At 38.2% G+C, this 24,903-nt stretch overlaps 1 protein-coding gene and 1 pseudogene across 1 annotated transcript in view; one reads left to right on the top strand and one right to left on the bottom strand.

Annotated features, from left to right (window-relative positions):
- Positions 1-24,903, bottom strand: part of clstn2a (calsyntenin 2a) — a 159,872-nt gene that overhangs the window by 30,172 nt on the left and 104,797 nt on the right. The window contains exons 3-9 of the mRNA XM_075483684.1: positions 18,388-18,583; positions 16,895-17,006; positions 16,629-16,725; positions 12,154-12,303; positions 9,491-9,676; positions 8,525-8,782; positions 7,165-7,286 (exon numbers count right to left, since the gene is read on the bottom strand). Of these exons, the coding sequence (XP_075339799.1) occupies positions 7,165-7,286; positions 8,525-8,782; positions 9,491-9,676; positions 12,154-12,303; positions 16,629-16,725; positions 16,895-17,006; positions 18,388-18,583 (1,121 nt within the window). The remainder of the gene's footprint in view (positions 1-7,164; positions 7,287-8,524; positions 8,783-9,490; positions 9,677-12,153; positions 12,304-16,628; positions 16,726-16,894; positions 17,007-18,387; positions 18,584-24,903) is intronic.
- On the top strand, positions 20,620-21,287 carry LOC142398642 (uncharacterized; annotated as a pseudogene).

Genomic DNA, 24,903 nt, shown 5'->3' with positions numbered 1-24,903 from the left:
AAGTAAGAGAAAGAAAGAAAAGAAAAAAAGCCGAGTAAACAGTATATGTATAAAAATATCTTAGTACACACACTCAAAGAAGGACACTGTAAATTTACTGTCATTTAAAAAAGAATGGTATGAGCTTGTGCTTTTACTGGTTATTCCACACAAGCTACATCTTCATCACCATTTAGATTCCAGAATCCCTCATTTTTACCATCTCTCGGTTGTTGTTCCTGATAATCAGCTGATGTTTATCTTTATTTAGCCCAAAGAGACCCATCATAATGTTTTCTTTGTTCAACCAAAGTAATAAAGAAAACTGCGGCAAATTCATACATTTGAAAAGATGGAAATCTTACATTTTGATATCTATACAAGAAAATTGACATTGATTATTGACGGTAGTTTCTACTGTTCTGTTGTTTTGGTGTTTTAAACTGTTAAATAGCCTCCTTTTATGATATCGACATTGATATATTAGTTTGCGTTTAGTGTATGTGAACTGTGTTTATTTGTGCTGACTTGATTTGCTGCCTATCTTGGCCAGGACACCTTTGGAAAAGAGTTTTTTTATTTCCTGGTTAAATAAAGGTAAAGTGGCATAAAACATTTCTGCTTTACTTCTACATATGATCTTTAACACTTGCTCAACATTTATTAAGCTCCATACATTTTGTATGTCAAAATCTTATCTTGAAAATTGACAAGTAAAATCACAATACTTAATTTATGTGATAAAGAGTATATTTTCCAATGAACTAAAGTGGATCAGCGCAAAAATATAAAGCGTATAAATATAAAGCAAAAATGTAGTATAGTTCCATATCCAAGTGAAAGTAAATAGTTAAATTTTGTCACTGCAATCTGTCAATATTTCACTTTGTTTCCCCAAAATTCACCATACAAAATAATTTAAGGGAATATTTTGAAAAATGTTTGAAATTTTTTTTTGTTCTATGGTCTGCTTTAACCACCAGCCGCCATTGCACATTACTTCGTGAACAATGTCCTTTGGCTAAACAAGAACAAAGGGGATCATATTGGAACAGGCAAAAAGGCTTGATGATTTGGGCTTGTTTTGCAGCCACAGGGCCTGAAAACTTGCAGTCATTGAGTCAAGCATGAACTCCTCTGTAAACCAAAGTATTCTAGATTCACATGTGAGGCCATCTGTCTGTGTCTGTCTGCTAAAATTTGGTCACGCAACAGAACAACGATTCCAAACACACCAGAAAAACTACTTTGTGCCAAATTTCATTGTCTTATCAAACAACAGTTGTTGTTTTTTTTTCTACAAAGTTTGACTTATAACGGTGAGACAACTGAACAACTGAAAAAGCCTGGGAAAGTAAGATGTGTGGGCTTAGACTAAATAATATCCAACTCAAAACAACTCAGCCACTTCAAGTCAACATTTTGCCTTGAAATTAGATTAGTTTCTTTTGCATAAAGGTGGATATCTCTTTGTTCATTTGTTTGTGTTTATCCATCTCTCTGTTTCTTACACATTCTTACCGGCCCTATCTTGGTTAATGAATCAATATCAATATCAGTTAATTATTTATGCTCGACCCTATAGTCAAAATGGAAAGCTATTTATTTTCCGCCTAAGGCAGAATTAAGACTGATAGAGTGAGTGGAAACAGTAAACGGAGAGATAGATAGAACAAGCTGTTTGGGCAGCAGTATGTTGGCTAAATGCTGGTGTACTGCAACCATTATATATGCTAATCGCACAATCAGTAGGATTTAGGGCTCCATCTCTTACACACAAACACGACTGCTATCCCTCCCCCTCAGGTCTCAGTGCATACACAATCCAAAGCTATTTAGATTTGGTGGCATGCAAAGAAAGCACCTAAAGCAGACAAACTCCAGCTGAGCACTCAGATGAAGGCTTTTGGTGAAAAAAGCATCAGCAAATGATATGTACAAGCAATGAAAATGTATATGGTAGAGAAAAAACTCAACATCTTCTCTGATACTCTTACTCTATTAATGATGTGCCCTAACTTATTAGTGACAATGTGCTACTGGTATCATTACCCATGACTACTGCAGAGTCATTTGATGCCGGACTGAATGCCATTAAACCCAAGTGTTAGTGGGTGTTAGCTGTTTTTTTTTTTTGACCAGCCTAAAAAGGGCTCTGGTGATGTGTGTGAGATGGAACTAAATAACTCTCTGCATTGATACTTCAATGTAACCTGATATCTACTACAAATAGGAAAAGAGGCAGCACACGCACACACCACTATCGAAATCATCCAATTAATCTCCTGAGAAACAAAAGGGGGGCTTCTAATCAGCACAGGACAGAGAACGAGCCATGGTACAACAGGCATGGTGGTAGCAGGCAGATAAGGCAGATAAATGTAGACGTGTTACTGACGAGCAGCAAGAGTAATCTTGTTCGGCTCCAGCCCTATTACTGAAATCAGACTAAGTGATAAGTAGCAGGGGGTTTTGTTGATCTTCCCAGTTTTAATCAGTGAAATTTCTTTCTGATTTACAAGTTGGGATCTACCACCATGCCCTATCATTTGGACATTAATGTTGAATGAATGTGAAGCATTTTATTTTAAATCCTCTTCAAATCTCTAAAATGTTGGGTACCTTTCTCTCCATTTATCCCTCATGTATACTTTTCCACTCCATTTCTGAGGACCCTGCTGTATGTAAACAGGACTAAAATTATTGCCACACAAACACGAGCCATTCAAACTTTCACTGCAGGTGTTCTGATATGGAAAATGTTTTAGTTTAATTTGCAACTGCCTTACTCATTCGCTTTGTGACTTTGATTCCACGTTAGATATATTTGCACCCTCATTGCTTTACGGGACATGTGAGGAATGAACCTTGATTTCAAAACAGCTTTGTGACGGAGTGCATATCCTAAGGACAGCTGGATTGTGCTGATAGGTCGTCTAGACTCGGGAAAAGTGAACAATGTGTATAGACGAGGGATTCATCCTCGAGTCCATTACTAAGACTGAAAAAGCAGAAGGAAGATAAGCATCCAATGCTCGTGTGTCTGTGGGTGTGTGAGAGTCACAAATAAGTCAGAGCTTGTAGATGCGTGTGTAAAGGTTTCTGTCAGATGTGACATTCCTTCAGAGTGTTCGATCGATGAGGAAAATGGAGGCCTCTTTCTCTCTCACTTTCTCTTTGCCAGCTTTCTTTCATCCCACTTTACCCCGCCTCTCTTGGGATGAGAATTGCAAAATCAATAGAACTAAATGGAGTTGCCACGGAAGCCATTGAGCATCCTTACTAAGTGCTGGAGCTGTGACACCCCACAGTCTCCTCTCCTTCCTCTTGCCGCACTCCTTTTTCAACAGTCTTTACCACTGTTGTCCTCCCCATTCACCACCAGCTAATGCAGCAGCTCCTGCTCTTGGTTCACTCTTTAGTAACAAATACACTGAGGTACTGAATAACAATAAAGAAATGTAAGAGAATGCATTAAAATGTATTACATCCACCCTTTTTTAAAGTTCTTATTTGTTTAGAGAGAGTATATCATTGAGGAGATCTTACTTTCATTATCTAGTTCTGCAGAATAATTCAGCAGAGAATGAATCAACTGAATGATCATCTCATACAGTGTCTCGGTAGGGATTTAAAGTTCGTACACCAAGAGGTTCTCCTAGATCTTTATGGCGATGCAGGAAGCATAATACTAAGACCTTTGATACAGTTCATCCAAAAGGAAAGCCGGCTTTTAAGTGACTATTTCATGTTTGGAGCTCAGTGATGACATTTTGTGATGATTTAGCTCCAATATTAATAAAAACACATAATATGCTCAATTACATGTTAATAACTTCATTAGAGGTTCTACGAGAACAGGTTTACATAGTTAAATGTTTAAAAATGTTTAAAAGTGTAAAAGTAAACAAAAAAAAAAAAAGAAAGAAAAAAACCCAGACTATAAACAAGGGATTTCATGTTGCTGAGGAGTATATCCTCCACCTTCTAACTATATTTTCAGGACTACCTTCTGTGGGAGAAAATAGCTCCATGTGATGTGGAATGAGTAACTCTGGAGAACTATCATTTTTAATAGCCCAACAAAAGCTCCTTATTAATATTAAAGGTTTTTTAGGGGATTCATGAATTGTAGCTCAATGGTTTATTGAGAATCAATCATGCATATCTGGAACAGTAGATTGTTTATGGCAATATGGAGCAGTGGACATGAACACCATAGAAATCTGTAGCTACATCTAATATCCTGTACCTGAACAGGATATCAGATTTTTTAAGAAACTAAAATGGCTATGGGGTGGCATGCTGGCGTAGTGGTTAGCACAGTTGCTTCATGACAAGAATATTTCCTGGTGGAAATCACAACTGGAGCCTTTCTTTGTGTTTGCATGCTAGCTGTCACATCTGCAACTGTGTGAGTTTCCTTTGGGTGAGCCGGCTAAAAAGGTTCCTTTAAACTGTTTTTGTCTGTGGTCTGAAGTGCACTTCAAAGTCCATTAGGTAAAAGGTCTGCTAATGTACACATGAAAAAAAAGACAAAACAAAACATCAAAAAAACATGTCAATAAGAGTAAGAAAAGGGAAACAGAGCTCTCAATTTCTCTCCCACTGACTGGACATTAACAGCAAAGCCTGCAGTGCACTTTAAAGTAAACTGATTATTTTATAGCAGAGAATGCCCATGACGCGATTGAGGGAATTGGTAGAAATAAGATGCAGATAGTACTCAGAAATGTTGGGTGCCTCAAGATACTACCTGCCAACCGGGGTTGATGTTAAGGGTAAATTTCTCCCCCGTACTTTGTTTCCACCCTATTTCCTAAAGTGGAAATACAGTGGTCAAAGTGTGACTAAAATCACTTTAATTTGAAGGATTTTGTTCTGTTCTTGTTCTGTTCCTGTCACTGATTCACTATGTAGTGAATCATTAGTTTTTTTCGTAAGCTAAAGGGTCTTCTAAAAGCTCTTTATTATGTACAACAGAAAGTGAATGCATCATTCTAACTGCCACAAAATGTGATAGTCAGCGCAGACTTCTTTCAGTGCAGCAGTAAGTTCAGCAAAATGACAGATTCTTCTCTTCTTCAGTCTTTTCATTTGTGCACTTCTCAGCTTTTAGACCAAATTGCTTTCAGATTTGATACTCACTGTCTTTTTTTTTTTTTTTTTTTTTAAATAAATGTAGGCTCAATTAAGTTTTTCAGTTGGGTTTTAAATTGTTTAAAGAGCATCTGCTCTTGTAAGAGATTTTATTCATCATTTATTTATTCATCATCTTGAGACATACCTTTTCTTGCAGGCTTTTCCACTTCGACTTTTACCCTTTTAATTATTAATTATCTTTTCACATTATCATCTGTTGTTACACTCCTTTTCATTTATCATTATTATACTTTTTTCTTTCTAGTGATGGTTTTTTATCTAGTTTCCTAAATGTGTTGTTTGTGTTCTGATTGTGCTCAATGATGCTTGTTTCGGCACTTTGGGCAATGATGTGATGTGTTTTTAAATGTGCGATAGAAAATAAACTTGACTTGATATAACATATAATATCATCACAAAATATCTAACCGCACTGGATTTTTCTGCCATTTTACAAAAGCCAACCACAGAAGCAAATTGAAGAGTATGTGTACAGTATGTGTGTTGCAGAGCATGAAGGAAGTAGAATGAGAGAAAGATGATAACATACACAGAATGAGAAACAATCTTGATGTCTTGAGGTAGACTTCTTTAAAACAAACAAACAAAAGAGTCTGCTGGTTGGATGACCTTCTCTCTGGCACATCCACATCGGAGCACCTCAGGGGAAGAGAACAGTGGACTGTGGAAAACACTTTTTAATCTACCTTTGACCTAGAACAAACAAATACCTGGCTACTTGGTACACTTGAGAAACATGTATTTAATTAAACCTGTGACCTGCAACAAACATCTCTTTTGGAAAAAGGGAACACAGCAGAGCCAGCATATACAGCACCAAGAAAACACACTCTGTGGTTTGAATTCCCAAGAGGAATGGTTTGCATACACCTGACGAAGAAAAGAAATTGAAGGCACAAAAATGTCAATATCATCTTGTATATCATTTTTTGCAAACCTTCAGAGAAAAATCCAAAACGGAAGTCTGAGCCCGAGGCATTTGGTCACAAAAGACCAACTACAAATCTCTCATATCTGCTTAGTGAACTGAGCCTCCTAACAGCTTGCCATAATTACGAGGCAGTTTCTAATAATTTCAGAATGAGGAGGATAAATCCTGTATCCCGGGGGTAAACGGATAGATTGGATTTATAACTACCATCCCTTTATCCATTCATTCATCCATTATTGCAGTATTGTGCAGGGAAGACTCTGTAAAATGGATATATCTCCGTGCAAGAGAGTTCATTGGCTTATCATCAAAATCATTTCAATTCTATTTGACTTTATATCGGAGAACTTTCTCCACTCTGTGGTTCCCTGGCTCGTAAGAGCATGTTTCAGTGTGAGAGTATGCAGATAAACAGGTTTCAGCTGGCTGATTCTCATTCACGCTTCTACCTCAGAGACTAAATATTTGAACTTGGCATCTCCACTGTCACTGGTTTGAACCTGTGTTGCAGTGTATGAAAGGAAGGCAAAAAAAGTGATGCCTCTAAAAGTTTAGGAAAAACTGCCCGCAGTGCAGCCTACATGATGAAAAGGTTTTGGAAAATGACAGTCTGTATAATTCAGGTAGTAGAGGCATGGTGCAACATCCGGTCAGAAAAGAATCTGGTGTTTTTTGTGTGTTCTTCAACAGTAACTGGAGCAACACCCAATGATGCAACTCTTTTATTGTCAAAGAGTCTCTTCAGAACTCAAGGAGTTCAGCATCTCTTTGGAAACATGAAAGATAGCAGAGTTCTGTTGCTGGGAGAACTATTACCCATAACTGAACAGACTTTACACTTTTGGTCTGTGTGTGTGTTTGTGTGTGCCCGTAGGATAAGGGTATCTGCTACTTTCTTATCTCCTGCTCTGAGCACAAGAAAGTGATGAAGCGCCTCTAGTAATTAGATTGGAAAGCACCTTCCTTCAATAGCCCTTCACCTGCTGTAGAGAATCATCTTCAATCTATGCTCCCACTCAGATGTGCCAAAGACAAGCCCACACACACACTGACAGGCATGCGCACACGTACTCTGCATATACCCTCCTCACCTGCTCCAGTTTCCAGTGGAACTCAGCAGGTCTGAAAGTGTCAAACTGCGTGAAATCTCTTCTGAGCAGGAACACCAGGCGGCAGTTGTGAACATACAGAGAGTAATGGTGGCGGTTCATCTCTGCAAAAAGTAAGACCACAGGCATGCATGGTCACACAAGCGCATGCAAACAACTGAATATTATTACATATTATACAATGTTCTCATCTACAACACTGACAAAGAATGCTGCACATGCTCATTATGTTTTCTTGTGAACGCGATTTGATGTTTCCAAAAGCTGTCAAACAGCACAGCAGTTGGAAAGCTTGATGTCTTGCCTCATGGGTTCTCCATGTCAGCCTGTCCAGCATAACAGAAGTTCCACTGAGTGTGGTCACGCTGCCTGGATGTCTCAGGTTTTTTTATAATGGACACAACAACACAGTGATGAGCCAGTGCTTGTCTTACATGTTGTTTTGTGCATTGAAAGATTAACCTTTAGTTTCCTTGCAGAGGGATTATTGAGAAAACATTTTGTAATAATTAATTAGCTGTTACCCCATTTTAAACACACAAGTAGTCTAAAAAAGATGACTGCATCAGACGGTTAAACATTTCACCTAGTTCTGGGTGATCCGATTATTATCATTTATTTTCATTAATTTGACACATTTCTTTTACTGTGTGAATTTTCAGATAGAACCCATCAAATTAATATTTGTAAAAAAAAAAAAAAGAAGAGATTTCTATAAAAGTAAAGGTTACATTCAGGAATATTCTGATAATTATTCGGACTCAGTTTATGTAATCATTTCACCAACTGCAAATGCCACCTATCTCCCTTAGGGGAATGATAGAATTTAATAGATGTCTAACGTCTTATAAACATTGATTAGCGGGCCCTCGTGTCGATTCTTTTGGTTCCAGTAACACCATTAAACCGAAATATCTCAGATGGAAAAAAAAGGGGGTTCTTAAGAATTTGCTGGTCTAAAATGCTGCAGTTTTGCACGACAAGATCAAACTGCACATTTCCTCAGCTAATAAGCCATCTGTTGGACCATTGTGAGAGCTTGCAGTGTGCAGATGGCTTGTTCAATTACACAGTGCAGGCAGCACAGTTCTGACGTGCAGCTGAAAGAAAAAAAAGATTTGAACAGCTTTCGCCACTGTGGATTCAGTCTCAGCTCAGTTTTCTACTTATTTGGAGAGGCTTTTGTCTTTATCATGTCTAGATAGATAGATAGATAGATAGACTTTTCTGCTTTTGAATGTAGAGGACAAAGTATAAAATGTTTAGGTGTTGTTAAAGACAGGCAGACACATAGTGTCACTTTGCATCTTAGTGCTGAGCAGATGGGAGATGATTTTCTCACCTGTCTTGTCAGAGTTGCACAACAAGGTTTCCTTCTCAGCTCTGAGTCCAGGACTGGGGCCGTGTTTCATCCACGTCGCTATAGTAAATTGGTCTGTCAGGTTTTGGGGCACCACGTGACCTGGAACATTTGCAGCCTGACGCCCATCAAATTTGTAGATGAGATCGCTGTCTCGTGCGCTGTCAGTGAGCAGAGATGCTGTCCAGTTTGTGGCAGGGCTGGGGGCAGGAAGGAGGTCAGTGCTGCCTGATGCTGCACCTGGATGTGTCCAACACAGGATACAAGACTGACAATGTTGTTCCTCAGAGAATCAGCCTGGAGGAAAACTGCTTCAAAGCATCAGCATACACGAGAGAATGTTCATGTAACGTAATGTAATCTCATGTGATATACTTGTTGAAACTTAAGATTACTGCCCATTTCTTGTTACTAACTAGATCAATTTACCTGTAACTCACATTTCCGCTGGCAACAAGTAGCTTTATCTTTGAAAATAGATTTGTGTAGGCCTTATAATGTGGTGAGTTTGAACATTTTGAAATGTGTTTCGATGTAAAATAATAATATTCAAATTTTCTGATAATCACCAGATTCAAAGGAATAGCGTTATTAAATATTATACTTTTAATGCCATGTTCCAGGGTGTAAATGGGACATACTAATGTCATGTATCATGAAAGTCTAGAGTAGAGTTAGAAACTCTGAGCAAAAAAAAAAGAAAACTCCTGAAAGGAGTCTGAAAGATTGAAACGGCAGAATGGAAATCAGCTTATTATTGTATTGAAAAGGTTAAGACATCAAGAAGTAATTTCTTCTTTAGATTAAATTTTCATCAAGACTACCCTCTGCGCTCTCATCCTCCTCCAGTATTAAATAGTATCTCACCTTTTCAACACAGCATCGCTGTTCCTCTCTCCTTTTTATCTTACCTCCTCCCCATGTCCCTTTTTCTTTTGCTTTACTCACCACAAAGCTTTTGCAGTGACTTTTCAGAGTAAGTTTCACGGTCACAGCCCTTTCCGATGTGATTTGTCTGCAACTCTACCACTGCCTTCACGCCAGACAATGGACCTCCACATGTTTCCAAGTGCATCTTGGGAAACAGCTGCTTGCTCCCAGTTCCCGGCTCATAATCCACCCGCTTGTTCCAACCTTAAAGGATCAAAATGATTGGAATTTTTATGCATCATAACTAATATATTGAGTCATGTTAGTGGTATTCTCCTTTGAAATTACCGGTCATCGGTAATCGTATTAGTAGATGGCAGACATCTATTCTGTTTTGGTTTTGTTAAATTTGGTTAAACTTCTCATATTAGAGTGATTATACAGCAATAGAAGCAAATTATACAGTGCCATTAGTAATGCTTAGTGCCTCATATGAGTTTTAACTTTTAAAATGTGACATCTCTTGGACAGTTAATTTAAATTGACCTCTTTCATGAAGCAGTTCTCTCCCTCACTCAATCATACGGACTCTCACATATCTAAGCATTGTGGTTTCACTTAGCTGAGAAAGCTAAGTCTGCTGAGAAAGCTAAGTCGCCTTTTTAAAGAAAATATATACATTTTCATATTATTTCTTTAGAAAAAGTCCTAAAAACATTCAATATCATGAAATCATTATTGAGTCATACATAAAAAAAAAAGATCTTTTCATTATTAAAGTGTTCAGCTCATTTGGACTGTGTGCACATCAAATCCTATATTCTGAATGAAATCATAAAGAGAAAGAGAAACAATGATTTGGTCCAGCAAAAATCTTTGCAGTCAGTGGCTCCAGTTCTTAGAATCTGTGTGTTTGGGTCAGAAGTAGCACCTGCCTCTTCTATTCTCAAAAGGTTTCTTCTTTAGTCTTTTGGGGCTCAAATTTCAATATTAGAATGACTTTTAGTCATTTCTGACAGTATTACTATTTATCTTAGTATGTCTCATCTTCTTTGATCCAATGACTGAGATTCCCTGAGTGAATGTCCTTAAAGCCTAAACCACATAATTGACATCGATTTGATTATGACATCTATCTGAACTAATGGGTCTTGTGTATAATGTAATCTCTATCAAGGCTTGTTCACTTGTAGTTATTCTTTTGAAAATACATTATCTCCTTTTATCATAGGACATTCCTGTAAGATGTCATTAGTTGGATACTCAGCATGTGAGTTAGCAAGTATATTTTGAGTGCTAAAAAAGCACATTCAAGGCGTTCTTTTAGTTAAAGGTGGAGGCAATAACTTAGGTGAGTGAGGGCAGTCTAGTCTCTAACCGGAGGTTCCACCATATTTCTTTAATTTAGGAAAATTTGCAGTGTTGCTTAAAACATATCTTCCCAGTGTTAGATTTAGTTGGATTTCAGCTGAGTAAATTGGAGGTCCGAATCCATCATATGAACAAAAGCCTGAATTTCAACGCGAAACAATCAGCTCCAGTTTGCTTTACTTGACACACTCGCCTCGGTTGCAGTCACAGAGATGAGAACTTTGATTACGGTAGGGAGCGCTGAGCAGGATTCTTTTTCTCATGTTTGCATTGTCAGGCTACAAAGACATTGCTGCTGTGCCCAGTGATAAGTGCACGAAACTGAGTTAAGGCTCGAAAGATTAAATGAATAATAATTTGCATTCCCCAGAAAAAAGTTTAATAATAATGCTTACAGTGTTTATTGGATCAATGGAAATATGATAGTAGGAAATGGATTTTTTTTTCTTCTTTCCTTTTTGGAAGAACCTACATTATTTGCTAAGTGTTAAACCCCGATCATGAAACGCAATGACTCCTTGTTGCAGCACTCCTTCCCCTTGTTTTCTGTCACCACTGCACTGTAGTAAAGGCTTCAAAATGTCCTTAAAGTCATGCAAAAAATTATGTGTCTACCACATGATTTTCAAAGTTAGATTTTGCAGTAATTTGGTTCTAGTAATTCCTAGATAGTTCAATTGATCTTTCAGCTTTACAAGAATGAAAGAATATAATAAAGGGTTTTAACTGTTTATGGGGTTGTTGACGTGGATTAAACAGCACTGCCATCTAACCCTAAGAGAAGCATTCTTTTAGACAATAAAACTGCAGTTTTGCGGTATATCTGACTATTCATTACAAACAAATGCTGTCTAAAATGACTGGCCAGGCCATTTATCTCCACATAGATCTATGATTTTACTTAAGGCTGTAATAATAGCTATTACTCTCTCCTAAACCATTAATGTTACTTCTTTCCTCTCCTGGGCTGCTTATTCATTTGGCCTCTTTCTTCATCTCTTTTTTTTCACCCTTTTATCTTTTTCGGTCTTTCTCCCTCATTCCAGTGTGAGCTTGATTCCTGAGATGCTGTCAGTGCTGACAGGTGAAGCATCAGGGGAGAAAGGCTGACTCGAATGCCAAGCTGTTGGCATGTTAAAGAAGGGAGGGAAAAAAGTACTCTTGTCAGTTTCCCCTCTGGAGGTGTCTGTCAGGTCCTCTGATTTCCTCAAGAAACATTCAGTCTAAAATGAGATAAAAATTCCCTGGAAAGGATGCCCTGAAATATGTGATTCTGTAGGATTATTTAAGCAATATGTAAGATCATCATTTCTGTTTATCATTGCGAGGTGTGATGCTAACATTTCAGTAATTGTTTATCTATCTCTAACCTTGCCATCCCGGTTTACAGACAGGCTTGACCTCAATATGCACAACCACGTCTTCCTTGGCCTTCTTCTGACCACAGTCAAATGCAGATACCATAATCTTGTAGCTCTGCTGTTTGTCGTAACTCAGTCGCTCTGTGTTTCTGATGTTACCTGAAGGGAACACAAACAAAGAAAAAATAATTAGGATTATTTGCCAACTGGGGAAATTACAATGTTATGCTCATTTGACAATAATAAGAAATAATTGCTCCACTGAGCAATAATTGAAACTGACTTAACATTGAAGAAGCTGCTCCTGGAAAAAAATACAAGGAAAGAAAAGTCATGGTTCAGTGACCTTGTACAGCATTTGAATATAAAAACCTCTCTGTAGGCAGTCTGTGTGGAACTGCAATGATGGATTATCTTCACTGGGCACTGGGGTAACAATGTAAAAACAGTGAGAGTGAGACAGAAGAGATGCCAGAGGGCTGTGGATTTTCACAACTACGCCTCAGATGCTACCGCAAGACCTTTTACTGCAATCCACTGCCAGCTAACTTTAAAGGATATTTAATAAGGCGGATTATTTTCAACAGACTGTCTCATATTTCACATTGAGTGCCAAATGCCAAGAGTTACCAAGTCAACATTATAAATAAAGCATGACTGTCATTGCATTTGCAGATTTTTGTCTTGGTGCATTTGGATTTGCAGATTTTCTTCTATGAATGGAAAAAAAAAAGATGATATGGATCAAAACACGGACACACTACCATGATGTAGTTAAATGAAATACAATTTTTGACAATTGAAAATGTTCAGATTTTTGACCAAAAGGCAAACTGTTTATCATATAAGATTACACGCAAACTAACACCACAACCCATGAAACAGTTTCTAACAATATCTGATACTGGCTCAGAGGTAATGATAACTCCCCGTGGAGAAGGATTTTGGTCAACCACAATATGACAAAGCTGTTTTTAAGTAAAGGGAAAGTGGAGTTCTTTACCGTTAAACTATCAGTCAGTGAAGCACTTTGAGAAAATTTATGGAAGACCCGGTTTGCAGTCACCAAGATGACATTTTCAGTATTGTGAAATTTTGAATGTTTTTGTTTTGCTACAGTGCTCTATTGAATATGTTTTTGCACGTTTTTTGGGTCATTTGTCTTTACTTTTGCTACCTGCGCCCTTGGCTCTGCCCAGTAACTGTAGGAGAAAATGAGCTTTTAGCTACATCTACTATATTGTATTGTATGTATTGTGAATTTTCCCAATTAAATATATATTCAAATCAAGCAATGCTCTCATATTCTTTCAGTTCTCTGTGTTTTGTAGGTTTAGTCCTTTTTGTGACCTGAGAAACTTTGATATCATTTAAATCACATCAAATCAAATTTGAGAAATAAACATTACAACTACTACAAGTTAGGCGTTGCTGCTGCTGAGGCTATGATTAGTGGAGAAATTCTAGAAAATATAATGAAGAAAGAAATAAATGGCCATTTTTCTTTTCTTTCTTTTTGTAAAAAAAACATTGCTGAGTGCAAATTTGACTAATTTCAGGCACGTTATTAAGAATATCTAGGATATAAAAGATGTACTAACTTTGCATAATTGAGATATTTTAATAGAACGTTGCAAACAAGTTGCTAAAAATAAGATTAAATGAAAAAAAAAGTGCAGTGCAAACACAAAATGTGCCCTGGACACAATTACTGGTAAACTTTATAAATATTTGATTGCGAAACCTCCAACAACAATTCTTCTTTCTAAATTTTTATGTCGCCCCCTTGAAGCTTCTTGTACCTGTCTGCGGACGCTTTACACCACTCAAATGCTTCTGAAGTTGCAGGAATGTATCATTTCAGCAATGACAGATTAGAGCTCTGTCCAAAGATTCTTTTAATGGAATATAGTTCAGGATCCATGGCTTGCCAGTATAAAACACAATCCTCCTTTGCTGCTGAATGTTTGTTCTAGGTTACGGCTCTCCTGGAAGAAGGCACGACACTTCACAGGAAAGAATAAAGACGAGGAAAGCACAGTGAGAAGAAAAAAAGGGCAGAGCTGACATGACAGAAAAAAGGGAGGCGAGGAGGTCACAGTCTGAGTTTCCACAAAAATCTTTTACAGTGACTATTTGATGTGCAGATGAACGAAGGAACTGGATCTCAGCCGTATGTCAGTTATTTAATAACAATGAGAACCTGAAGTTATATTTTAGCCTGATGGAACATTTTCACTTTGGTTCATTTTCTCAGTAGTTAAAGGGGCACATCAACCATTTTATGCAAGTAACAAATGTATGAAACATCTTAGTTTTGTTCAGTTCACCAAACATCATTGTGATTAGTAACTGAAAAGTGTCATGTACTAAAGTCATCAGGGTTCTATATGCTCAGGCTTTGTAATTGAAAAGTTACTTCGACAATGTAAACATGTAAACTAAACTCGCATCTCAGAACAAATAAAAATATAACAGACATTTATCAAGTAAGTAATTTAAACAACCAAGAGCCCAAAGGAGACTCATCTTTAATGCTGCTGTTGCTTGTCCTAACTCATTTACAATAGCCAAACAGAGCAGTGTAGTGATGTGCCAGTGACTGCTTTCAAATAGCATGCGAGTATCACAGTCAAGGTGCATCAACAGCGATGGTGTCTGTGACTACCTGATGTGAGTCACTGCCCAATGTGAGAAGTGCACTTGTTAGAGTGAACTAACCACCCCCCTTATCTGTGGGAATCTTGTTTTTTATTCAGTTTTGGTTGTTACAAACCTGAAAATGGGGCATAGTGTTACTTACAATTTGGAATTATATTCACATACAGCGGGTGGATCTAATATACTTACTCAAAAGCTAATGCTTTGTATGGGCTCAGCTTTGACAACATTTCTTCACATTTGATTACCATTTACTTATAATACTCTTTATTCTGGTGTTTCACAATTGAATTAAAGCTGATCTATTCTCGTTGTGTCACCTGGTTTACACTGACAGTCTGCTCCACATCTGACAGCTGATATATGCTGCAGCACAGTCCATTCACTTATAAATCCTATGCTGCTACTGCCTTAACTCACAGATATAGTTGTTTTGTCACAGAACTCTAACCAAAAAGCTGTGACTTACCACTCTTTCCAAACAATATAATTGAGACTGTAAGATGATCATACTGAACCAGTTAGACAACTGTCAAACACACTGAAGAAGACGGGGAGGTTAAAATGAAAAATCATAAATAAGTAAGTATGACCCTGAGAGAGAGGGACACAGTAAATAGAGCAGTGTGTGGTTCTGTCTGATTGAACATGTAGAGACACACCTACAAACACACACAAACAAAAAAGACCTCCAGTCTCCCTTCAGCTTGGATTATGCTGCATTTGGATCAGCTCATCATGGATGTTGAGGCTTGGGGGAAAAGGCAGCGTAAATCCCATGGCTGAAATTTTATAAAGGCAGTTATGCTCAGAATAGCGCTTGAATAAAAATAGAATGCACTCCTTCAGACAGGTAGGATTGATGTAATGCCACAAAAGAATGACAAAAATACAAAAATCTGCCAAGTTGAACATGGATCTTTGTCAACTGACGTCTGGAGCATGAATTGGTTAAATACTACACCATGGATGACAGCTTTATCACAATAAAAAGCAAGCATTCACAGTTGTCAGCTTACAGCTTACAGTGTGTTAAATAACTGTATTCACATTATTCAGTAGTTTGGGGCATGTTCTTAAAAAAGATGACTGATGCAGTTCAAATGTCTAACGCTTAAAAAAAAGCAAATGTTTTAAACTTCAACATCATCCTCAATTGTATTATTTCTTTCCAACCTTGGATTCCATTGACTATTGCTGGATTCATTTCAAAGTCAGCTCTCTCATGTCTATCTTTAGCACAGACTTTCTCATGTTCACACAAAGATGTAAGATCATAGGAACAACATGTACAGCCCAGGAATGGCTTTTTTCCCCTTTCCATCAAGACATTACTTATTCTGTTTGAGTTCAAATGAGGAAAGAACGGCACACTTATGGAAAAACAGACTACTGCTTGCATCAGAAAATGTACCATGTGCCACAAATAGGTCTAAAAATATCTTTGTGGCAGTTGACTGAGCCCATTATTCCAGTTTTCAGTCTCACTTTAGAAAAATCGACCACAAGGTCAATTTTCGACAATTTTTAATTCGGCTTGCTTTCAGTTGTAGGACTCCTCATGGATTTGTTTTTTTTCTGTGGAGTATGGAAGCACAATATGGCTTCTAGTTATTTTCTATGCGTAGAAGAGCTGACATGGACAACTATTTATGTGCGTGTCACATGAATGACTCATTAGTGTAATAACACTAAAGACAAAGCCCTCATGAGTAAATTCGAAAAGCAAGCAAAATGTTCCCCCACTCTGTTGTTCCAGAAGCTCCCTTTCCCTGAGACAAACACATCACCCCTAACCCATGCACGTGCTCCCATATACTGACCATTGCGGTCGATTGCAAATGGCGTCCCTGCAGTGACAATTTCGTAGTTGCAGATCTGGCTGTACTGTGGTGAACAGTCCTGGTCCCAAGCTTCCACCTGAAATGAGCGACATCCAGTTTAGCCCTGCAGTCCTTCAATAATATCTTGCAGGACTCAAGATGGCAGTTGTGTCATTGTCACAGTGATTTTAACAAAATAAACTATGCTTAACATGTAAGAGGGATAATGGAATATGCGCCGACTTTAAAATCTAATATTAGAATACCTGTAAAATACTGTCGTAGATCTTTCCTTCGGTCACTGATGCCTTGTACAGTGAGTCTCTAAATACGGGACTAAACTCGTTGACGTCATCCACCTGGATGTGAACCACCGCCCTAATGGAGGAAAAGTAAGAAAATAGTGATGAAAGGAGGACGCACAGCAGGGGGAAAAAGGCAGCATGGATACAAAGTAAGGGGGTAAAGAATAGGGAATATGACAATGCTGGAAAAATAGATGGTGGAGGAAGAAAGATGAGACATCTCAGGTCATCACTGAGTACTTATTATTCTGTCAATCTAAAAAAAACAAAAAACTTTTCATCCATGCTGCTTATAAAAAAATATATAACTATCCTTAAAAAACAGGACTAAGAAACTAAGGTTAACTAATTGGGTTAGGCTTCGGTTTTATCATGATCTAACATTTACTTCACAGGCATATCTGCTAACACAGATTCATACTATTCCACAGCTACAATTTTCTCTCTGCATTTATTTTTTTCTTCAAACTTTTCACCTTTTTTGTCCGACAACCACACTCACAGCGATAGAATCTCATCTGCTGGAAGAAATCAACTTGAAACTCTGAATAACGTTTTGTGCACTAAAGACTATGAATAAGGCAATGATGTAGATGTAAGAGCTTTCTTCACCGGTGACCTTTGCTGACAACAACTCACGGTGTATCCGAGAATGCACATCTGGCTAATTAATGACATTAGCCTAATGAGCTCTACTTAGAATGTCATGTCGTGATAATGTCACACAGCCACACACACAAACACGCGCGCACTTATACCGTGTGTCATTCATCTTTCACTAAAGAAATTCATCGGAGATCCCTGAACTGATAAATTTCTCTCACCTCTTCTTTTTAGTACCGAGCAGGAACCTAATTTAGCGGTTTCTTGTCCCTGGCTGAAGGACCAGAGGGTCTGATTTGCTGCTGTCCACACTAGTCTGGCTGTCTGTCAATTTAATTCACATAGCACTGCACACACACAGGGACTCACATTATATTGATGGGCTATTAGGAGGACATCTCCTGAGACAGATCTGCAAGCCTCAGCTGAGGATGCTATACTATCTGGGGGTGAGAGAAAACTTTTTCTCTTAAAAAAAAAAAAAAAAAAAAAAGCAGACAGACACTAGAAAAAGCCTGGACTATCTCTAATCTTTATAGTTGTTTCTGTCTTTAAATTTGAATCATACGTGTGAATATTTTCAAAAGACATAACAAGAACTGAAGAAGCTTTTGGCAGCTTTACTTGTGTAAAAAAAAAATCTGATATCCAGTGTGTCGGAGTTATCAATATCAGACCTGAAAAAAAGAAGATTATTGGCAAATAAATTTTAAATTCAATTTCAGTTGCAGCACTCAAACAAAGAGCCCAAAAAGCAACGATGAGCCAAATGCAACAAAAAAGTTTTGAGTGACGTGTTTTGTTTGAGTTAGATTATATTTTAGACCCAAACGCATGAATGGTGGACTTACTTATGAGACTTTTTCCAGTCAGCACCAGTGGCTCCAGCCCCACAGTCATAAGCCTGGATAATAAAGGTGTACTCCTTTTGGCTCTCACAGTCCACGGGGCCGCTTGCTCTTAGGACTCCTTCTCCTGATGTGCGATTCAACACCACCGCTTCAAATGGGGCATCCTGACCAAAGATCTTAAAGGCACAAATCTCGCCTAAAAAAGAACCAGGAAAGAAAAAAAGAAAAAAGGAGATACCTTTTCAGGTTTCATGTAGAAATAACACAGTAATCAATCCAAAAACAGTACTTTTTTTCACAAATAAAATTAATCACAATTTAGACACTTTTGTGACGGAGGGTAGACATTCAAATGCTTCATTTCTTCAGTCTTTCTGTTATAATAGTGAAACAGAGGAATTATCCGTGTGTGCGTGTTCTGAATATGAATACTTTGAAAGACAAGGAAGATCATGGACATAATAAGTGTCAGCATATCTGCTCTTTGACGGGGTGAAAATTTTGCTGAGCATGTGACTCAGCAGTGAACAGTCACTGAGGACAGAGTGTTCTTTATATGGAAACACTTGAAATAACTGATGTCAAAGTCTGAGCCTTCACTTAATGTCATTTCAACAGTCTGTGTCATAGAAAAAACTCCAACATAGGAAAACTTTTCAATTAAATGTTTTTTTTCCCTAAAAATTTTCTGTGATGACATTTGAAGTCTTCTCTGTTTGCATCTTTAGATTTCCACCCCCCACCTCCTCTCCCCTAACTCCAAAAGTAATTTTCTCTAACCCAGCAGTCGCTCCAAAATCGCTCAGACAGCCGAAGATGAATCAAAGAGTGGGTAATGAAGTAAAAACTAACAATAAACACAGATGGCATTTTCTTTACAGCACAGCCATCACTTTAAATTTCAGCCTATGTTTCATTTCTGTACACAGCCCCCTTTCAGCTCGAGCTGCTCACTAAATAACAGCGCACAGCTCCTGGTGTGTAGTTGAGAGAAAAATCATTTCTGATGTCTCCGACTGCACCAACTCAACAGAGAGTTCTAATCACTGAGTGCATTGTGTTGTGCGTCTGTATGCACATGTGGCTCTGACATAATCTGTGGAGTTCATCCACTGCACAAGTGTTAATTTCAGGGATTTGGGAAATCTTCTCGAGGGGAAAACGAAAGCTGCGGCGCTCTGACCCAGCGCAAGCGGATATCTCTCAGAACATAGTGGGACAGAGCAAGAGGAATTCTAGTTTTCATGCTCAGATCTTCTCACTATTTTCTTGCACAGTGTTTTCACCAGTTTTCTCTTTCTAACCTCCCTTTACCCCGATTTAACTTTTCCAAATCTCCCTCTCTCAGTTTTCATGATGCCTCGCCCATGTGTTACCCTCCTTGAGGTTTCATGTAGATGACAACACAGCTTTGGAATATAATAAGCTTGTGTGGAAAAAAATAATACTAAGCAGGAACGGCAGTGTGGAGAAAGGGAGAAGAGCAATAAGCAGGGCTTTGATCGTGCCTCCACATGAACAGTTTTATATAATCACTGAGAAAGCAAAGTATTAGATGGATCCAAATAAAGTGATTATTGTACGGTGCTGAGGCCAGGAAAAGGTACTTCTTCCAATTAACAGTTTGGGGTTGGATGCCAATCCATTCTCTGCTGCTCTATTGTGGTAAATGTATTTTGCTGGATTACATTTTACATGGCACATGACAAAATAACAGAGTCACAGAGTGGAGGAGAGGGAATGAGGAGGAATGTGTTGTGCCATTCAACATGTAAATGATTATGAGAGATGGCTCAGATATATTAACTGAATGCATACTTTACACACATGCACACACACACACACATCCAGTGCATTCGGAAAGTATTCAGACCCCCTTCAATTTTTCACCATTTGTTATGTTGCACCGTTATGTTAAAATCATTTAAATTAATTTTTTTCCCCATCAATCTACACTTTGCACCCTATAATGACAGCACAAGCTCAGAATAAATAAAAAAAAATGGCAAATTAATTAACAAAGAAAAACTGAAATATCATGTGAACATAAGTATTCAGACCCTTTGCTGTGACACCCACGTATTTAACTCAGGTGCTGTCCATTTCTTTTGATCACCTTCATTAGAGTCCACCTGTGCTGACTTAAATTGATTGGACATGATTTGGAAAGGAACACACCTGTCTATATAAGGCCTTACAGCTCACAGTGCATATCAGAGTAAAATGAGAGCCATGAGGTCAAAGGAACTGCTAGACGAGCTCCGAGACAAAATTGTGGCAAGGCACAGATCTGGCCAAGGCTACAAAAGAATTTGAGCTGCACTTAATGTTCCTAAGAGCACTGTGGCCTCAATAATTCTCAAATGGAAGAAGTTTCAGACAACCAGGACTCTTCCTAGAGCTGGCCGTCCGGCCAAACTGAGCAGTCGGGGGAGAAGAGCCTTGGTGCGAGAGGTAACCAAGAACCCAAAGACGACTCTGGCTGAGCTCCAGAGATCCTGTGTGGATATGGGAGAAAGTTGCAGAAAGACAACCATCACTGCAGCCCTCCATCAATCTGGGCTATATGGTAGAGTGGCCAGACAGAAGCCTCTCCTCTGTGCAAGACACATGAAAGCCTGGATAGAGTTTGCAAAAAAACACCAAAAGGACTCCCAGACTGTGAGAGAGAAGATTCTCTGGTCTGATGAGACCAAGATTGAACTATTTGGTCTTAATTCTAAGCGGTATGTGTGGAGGAAACCAGGCACTGCTCATCACCTGCCCAATACAATCCCAACAGTGAAGCATGGTGGTGGCAGCATCATGCTGTGGGGGTGTTTTTCAGCTGCAGGGACGGGGCGACTGGTTGTGATTCAAGGAAAGATGAACGCTGCAAAGTACCGAGATATCCTGGATGAAAACCTTGTCCAGAGTGCTCAAGACCTCAGACTGGGCCGAAGGGTTACCTTCCAACATGACAATGACCTGAAGCACACAGCCAAATTAACGCAGGAGTGGCTTAGGAATAAGTCAGTGAATGTCCTTAAATGGCCCAGCCAGAGCCCTGACTTAAACCCAATTGAACATCTCTGGAGGGACCTAAAAATGGCTGTCCACCAACGTTCCCCATCCAACCTGACAGCGCTGGAGAGGATCTGCAAGGAAGACTGGCAGAAAATCCCCACATCCAGGTGTGAAAAACTTGTTACATCATTCCCGAGAAGACTCATGGCTGTACTGGCTCAAAAAGGTGCCTCTACTAAGTACTGAGCAAAGGGTCTGAATACTTAAGTTTTTGTGATATTTCAGTTTTTCTTTTTTAATAAATATGCAAAAATTTCTATAATTCTGTGTTTGTGCTGTCATTATAGGATGCTGAGTGTAGATTGACGGGGAAAAAATTAATTTAAATGATTTTAACATAAGGCTGCAACATAACAAATAGTGAAAAATTGAAGGGGGTCTGAATACTTTCCGAATGCACTGTATAAACAAACACTTTTCATTCCAACAAAGGGAACATTTCAACCCACTGTGATGCATAAATGAAATCAAGTCCAATATTTTGGCCTTTACGTCATGACGGAAAGGGATTACTTTCCCGAGGAAATTAATAAATGTATAGATTTTTGCCCTGGGTAGTTGGCCTGTCGCCATGGCAAATTGAGAAAGAAGTCAACAAAAAGTGGCTCAATAATAACAATAATCTAAAATAGATGGATCTCCACAGGAAGCTTGAGCGGCATAAACTGCATCGACAGAAAATGTCAAGCTGTCAGGACACATGTATTTCACGGAATGTTAAATTGGCATTATAATGGAGGTGGACGGGATGAGCACAATTAATGAGAAAATGATTTGCCACAAATCAACACATTGTCACAGGGAGCCAAAACTAATTTGTGTATTCCTAATGTAAAAGGACTTGACAAAGCATTAAATTTCTTTCAATTTTATTTCAGTTTGTTGGATTTACCCAGCGCCAACATTTTGTTTTCAATCTCAAGGGGTGATGCATAAAATATGTGTGTATGGAAAGGAGGAATTTCAAATTGGACTGAATCTTATTCTTTAACATGATACAGTACCAGTTAAAGGAAACTTTGCAAAAGCAAAGTTGTAGATACAAAAAACAAAAAAATAAACAAAACTTTGGAAATCCTGCAGAGTACAATTAAATTCATTTTCACAAAAACTTGCCAAGAGAAAGATGGAACATGTTTTTGAATTGGCAAAAATCCCAGTGCCAGCGTCTTGGGTTCATTTCTTCTACCCAAAGAAGAATGAAGCCATTACTGCTGCAAAAGGTGGCTCTTCAAAGTAATGACTGCGGGTAGGGTGAAAAGTTTTTTTACAAGCTGTTGTAAACTGGACAATTGCAGCTCTTTAAAAGTCACACCCCAGCTGTTTTTAATCCCTTTACAACTAATCTGTGTTCCTCAAAATGACATATTTAAAAGTTTTACCTTTAAAAGAAATAAGTGTGAAAATAATACATAACAAACAAAAAAAAATCTTATCATTTTGAGAGGCTTAGCACCGACTCTTTGTTTTTTCCTCATTCAGGGAATGAGGATCTATGAATATGCTACAATAATCACAGCAGCCACCCCTCAACAGACTGTAGGCTTTACCTGTTACTCAAACTCTGTTTAAGATGTACTCTGTTTAGCAATTCTAATAATGGGTTAACCAAGCTGTAAATATTTGAACCAGGAAGCAATTCTTAAGAGGAGGAAGGTTATACAAGTTATCCAAAATCACCAAAAGTGGGTGCAAGTGACTTCCCAGCTGGAGCCTGTGAGTCCTGAGCTCTCAGCCCAAGAAAAAACTTAGCTGCTCAACCAGCTCTGGACTCACTCAACTGGATGCGAGCCTTGGCTCTTTGCATGGGCTTGCTTGCAATGTTTTCTCCACCTAGCTTTTGCTGGCTTCTCCTTTAATCGTTTTTTCACACCACACATATGTCTGACCTCATCTTGTGGAGGATGTAGGAGGATGCTCTAAAGATTCAAAGCAGAGATCCTCCAGTCAGGGCATGATTTTGATCATTGCATGCTTTGTATCACACAAAAAAAAAAAATCACAATGCATCTACGTTAATAACTTAATGAATAGCACAGAGGGACTTTGATATTTAGGGAGCAAATATAATTTATTCTTTTTAACCTTTTTATGCATCTATGTGTATCTAATTTAAAGCTGTGTAAGCTGCTGAAAAGTACCATGACAGCACAAATACTTCAAAGTGTCTGTTGTTGCAATGGCGTGGATCTTTTTGATAAAAGAAATGTTTAGTTTTGCTTGACATTGGAAGATAAGAAAAGTTCAAATGAAGTAATATTCCAGCATGTGAATATAGATGAAGATGTAGATGAGAGTCTGACAAGATGACAGACCTGAAGGTAAACTATTTTGTAATCTGAATGCATAGCAGCATGTTTGAGGACACTGTTTTTAATTGACAGCGTTTCCTTTTTAAATTTATAATTTAATTAGGAATCTTATTGATCTAAGCATTCAGTGCAATCCATCTTACATTATTACTCGTGGATGTTTTTAGGTTTATGTCCTTTTATGTAATTTCTTCGAGCTGCAGTGTTTTTGTATAAAAAGGGCTATACAAATAGAATCACTTCTGTATGACCTCTCATGAATAACAGACTCAAAAAAGGATCATTATCAGTGCATTTCCAGTAAAGAAATAAATGATGTCGTGCTTTCCATTAATGGGACCTCCAGCTAACATAAGAGATTACAAAAAGATCGGAACCTTGAATTTCTATCGTGGAGGTACTCAACGTGATTGGGAAAAGTTGTTCAGGACAGATTTTTAATGTGGGCTTCAAACAAACTCACTTCCACTTTCAAGCCTCAACATAGAAAAAGAAAGTTCAAACATGCTAATTCCTCCTCTTAATCAAATACTGCTGACAATCCATCTGGTGTTTTTGTGGGTGTTTCACCGACTTAGTGCAGAATGGGAAACACAGAGGTTCCAATGTAGAGACTTGACATTGAATTTGTGTGTGTGTATGAAAGGGAAATGGCGTGTGTAGTAGGGGGAGCTGTAAGACCTTGATTAAAACGAGGTTCTAAGCAGACAGAGTATCAGTCAGTTTTAAGCCATGATTCCCTCACACTTCTGCCAGCAGCACTTGTCCCATTGTCACCATCCTCTCGTTCACTTAACGACAGGATTGCACTGCATTGCCACAGATAAACTCTTACTCTGCTCACTTTGACATGAAATAATGCACAAAATATACATGTGCAAACATGTTTTTCAATTATGTACACTGAGCTCTAAAAATATGCAATGAAACCCGAGCTTGTTTTCATTACACTGTCATACATTGTAGCAGACTTCTATGTCCTTTATAACATAGTGAAAAACAAGAAAAAGACTCCATCAGTACAAGATCCTTGGTGCAGAGGTGGCTTTTAACAGTGTCTTAAAATGTCACTTAAAAAAAAGAGCTTTAGAAACTTTCTAAATTTGCAACTTGTAGTAAAGATTTGATTTTTTTTTCT

This window comes from Odontesthes bonariensis, chromosome 14 (assembly GCF_027942865.1).
Source record: "Odontesthes bonariensis isolate fOdoBon6 chromosome 14, fOdoBon6.hap1, whole genome shotgun sequence".
Taxonomy (NCBI): Eukaryota; Metazoa; Chordata; class Actinopteri; order Atheriniformes; family Atherinopsidae; genus Odontesthes; species Odontesthes bonariensis.
The sequence above is the reverse complement of the archived record's forward strand: the minus strand, read 5'-3'. Positions and strand labels throughout refer to the sequence as shown.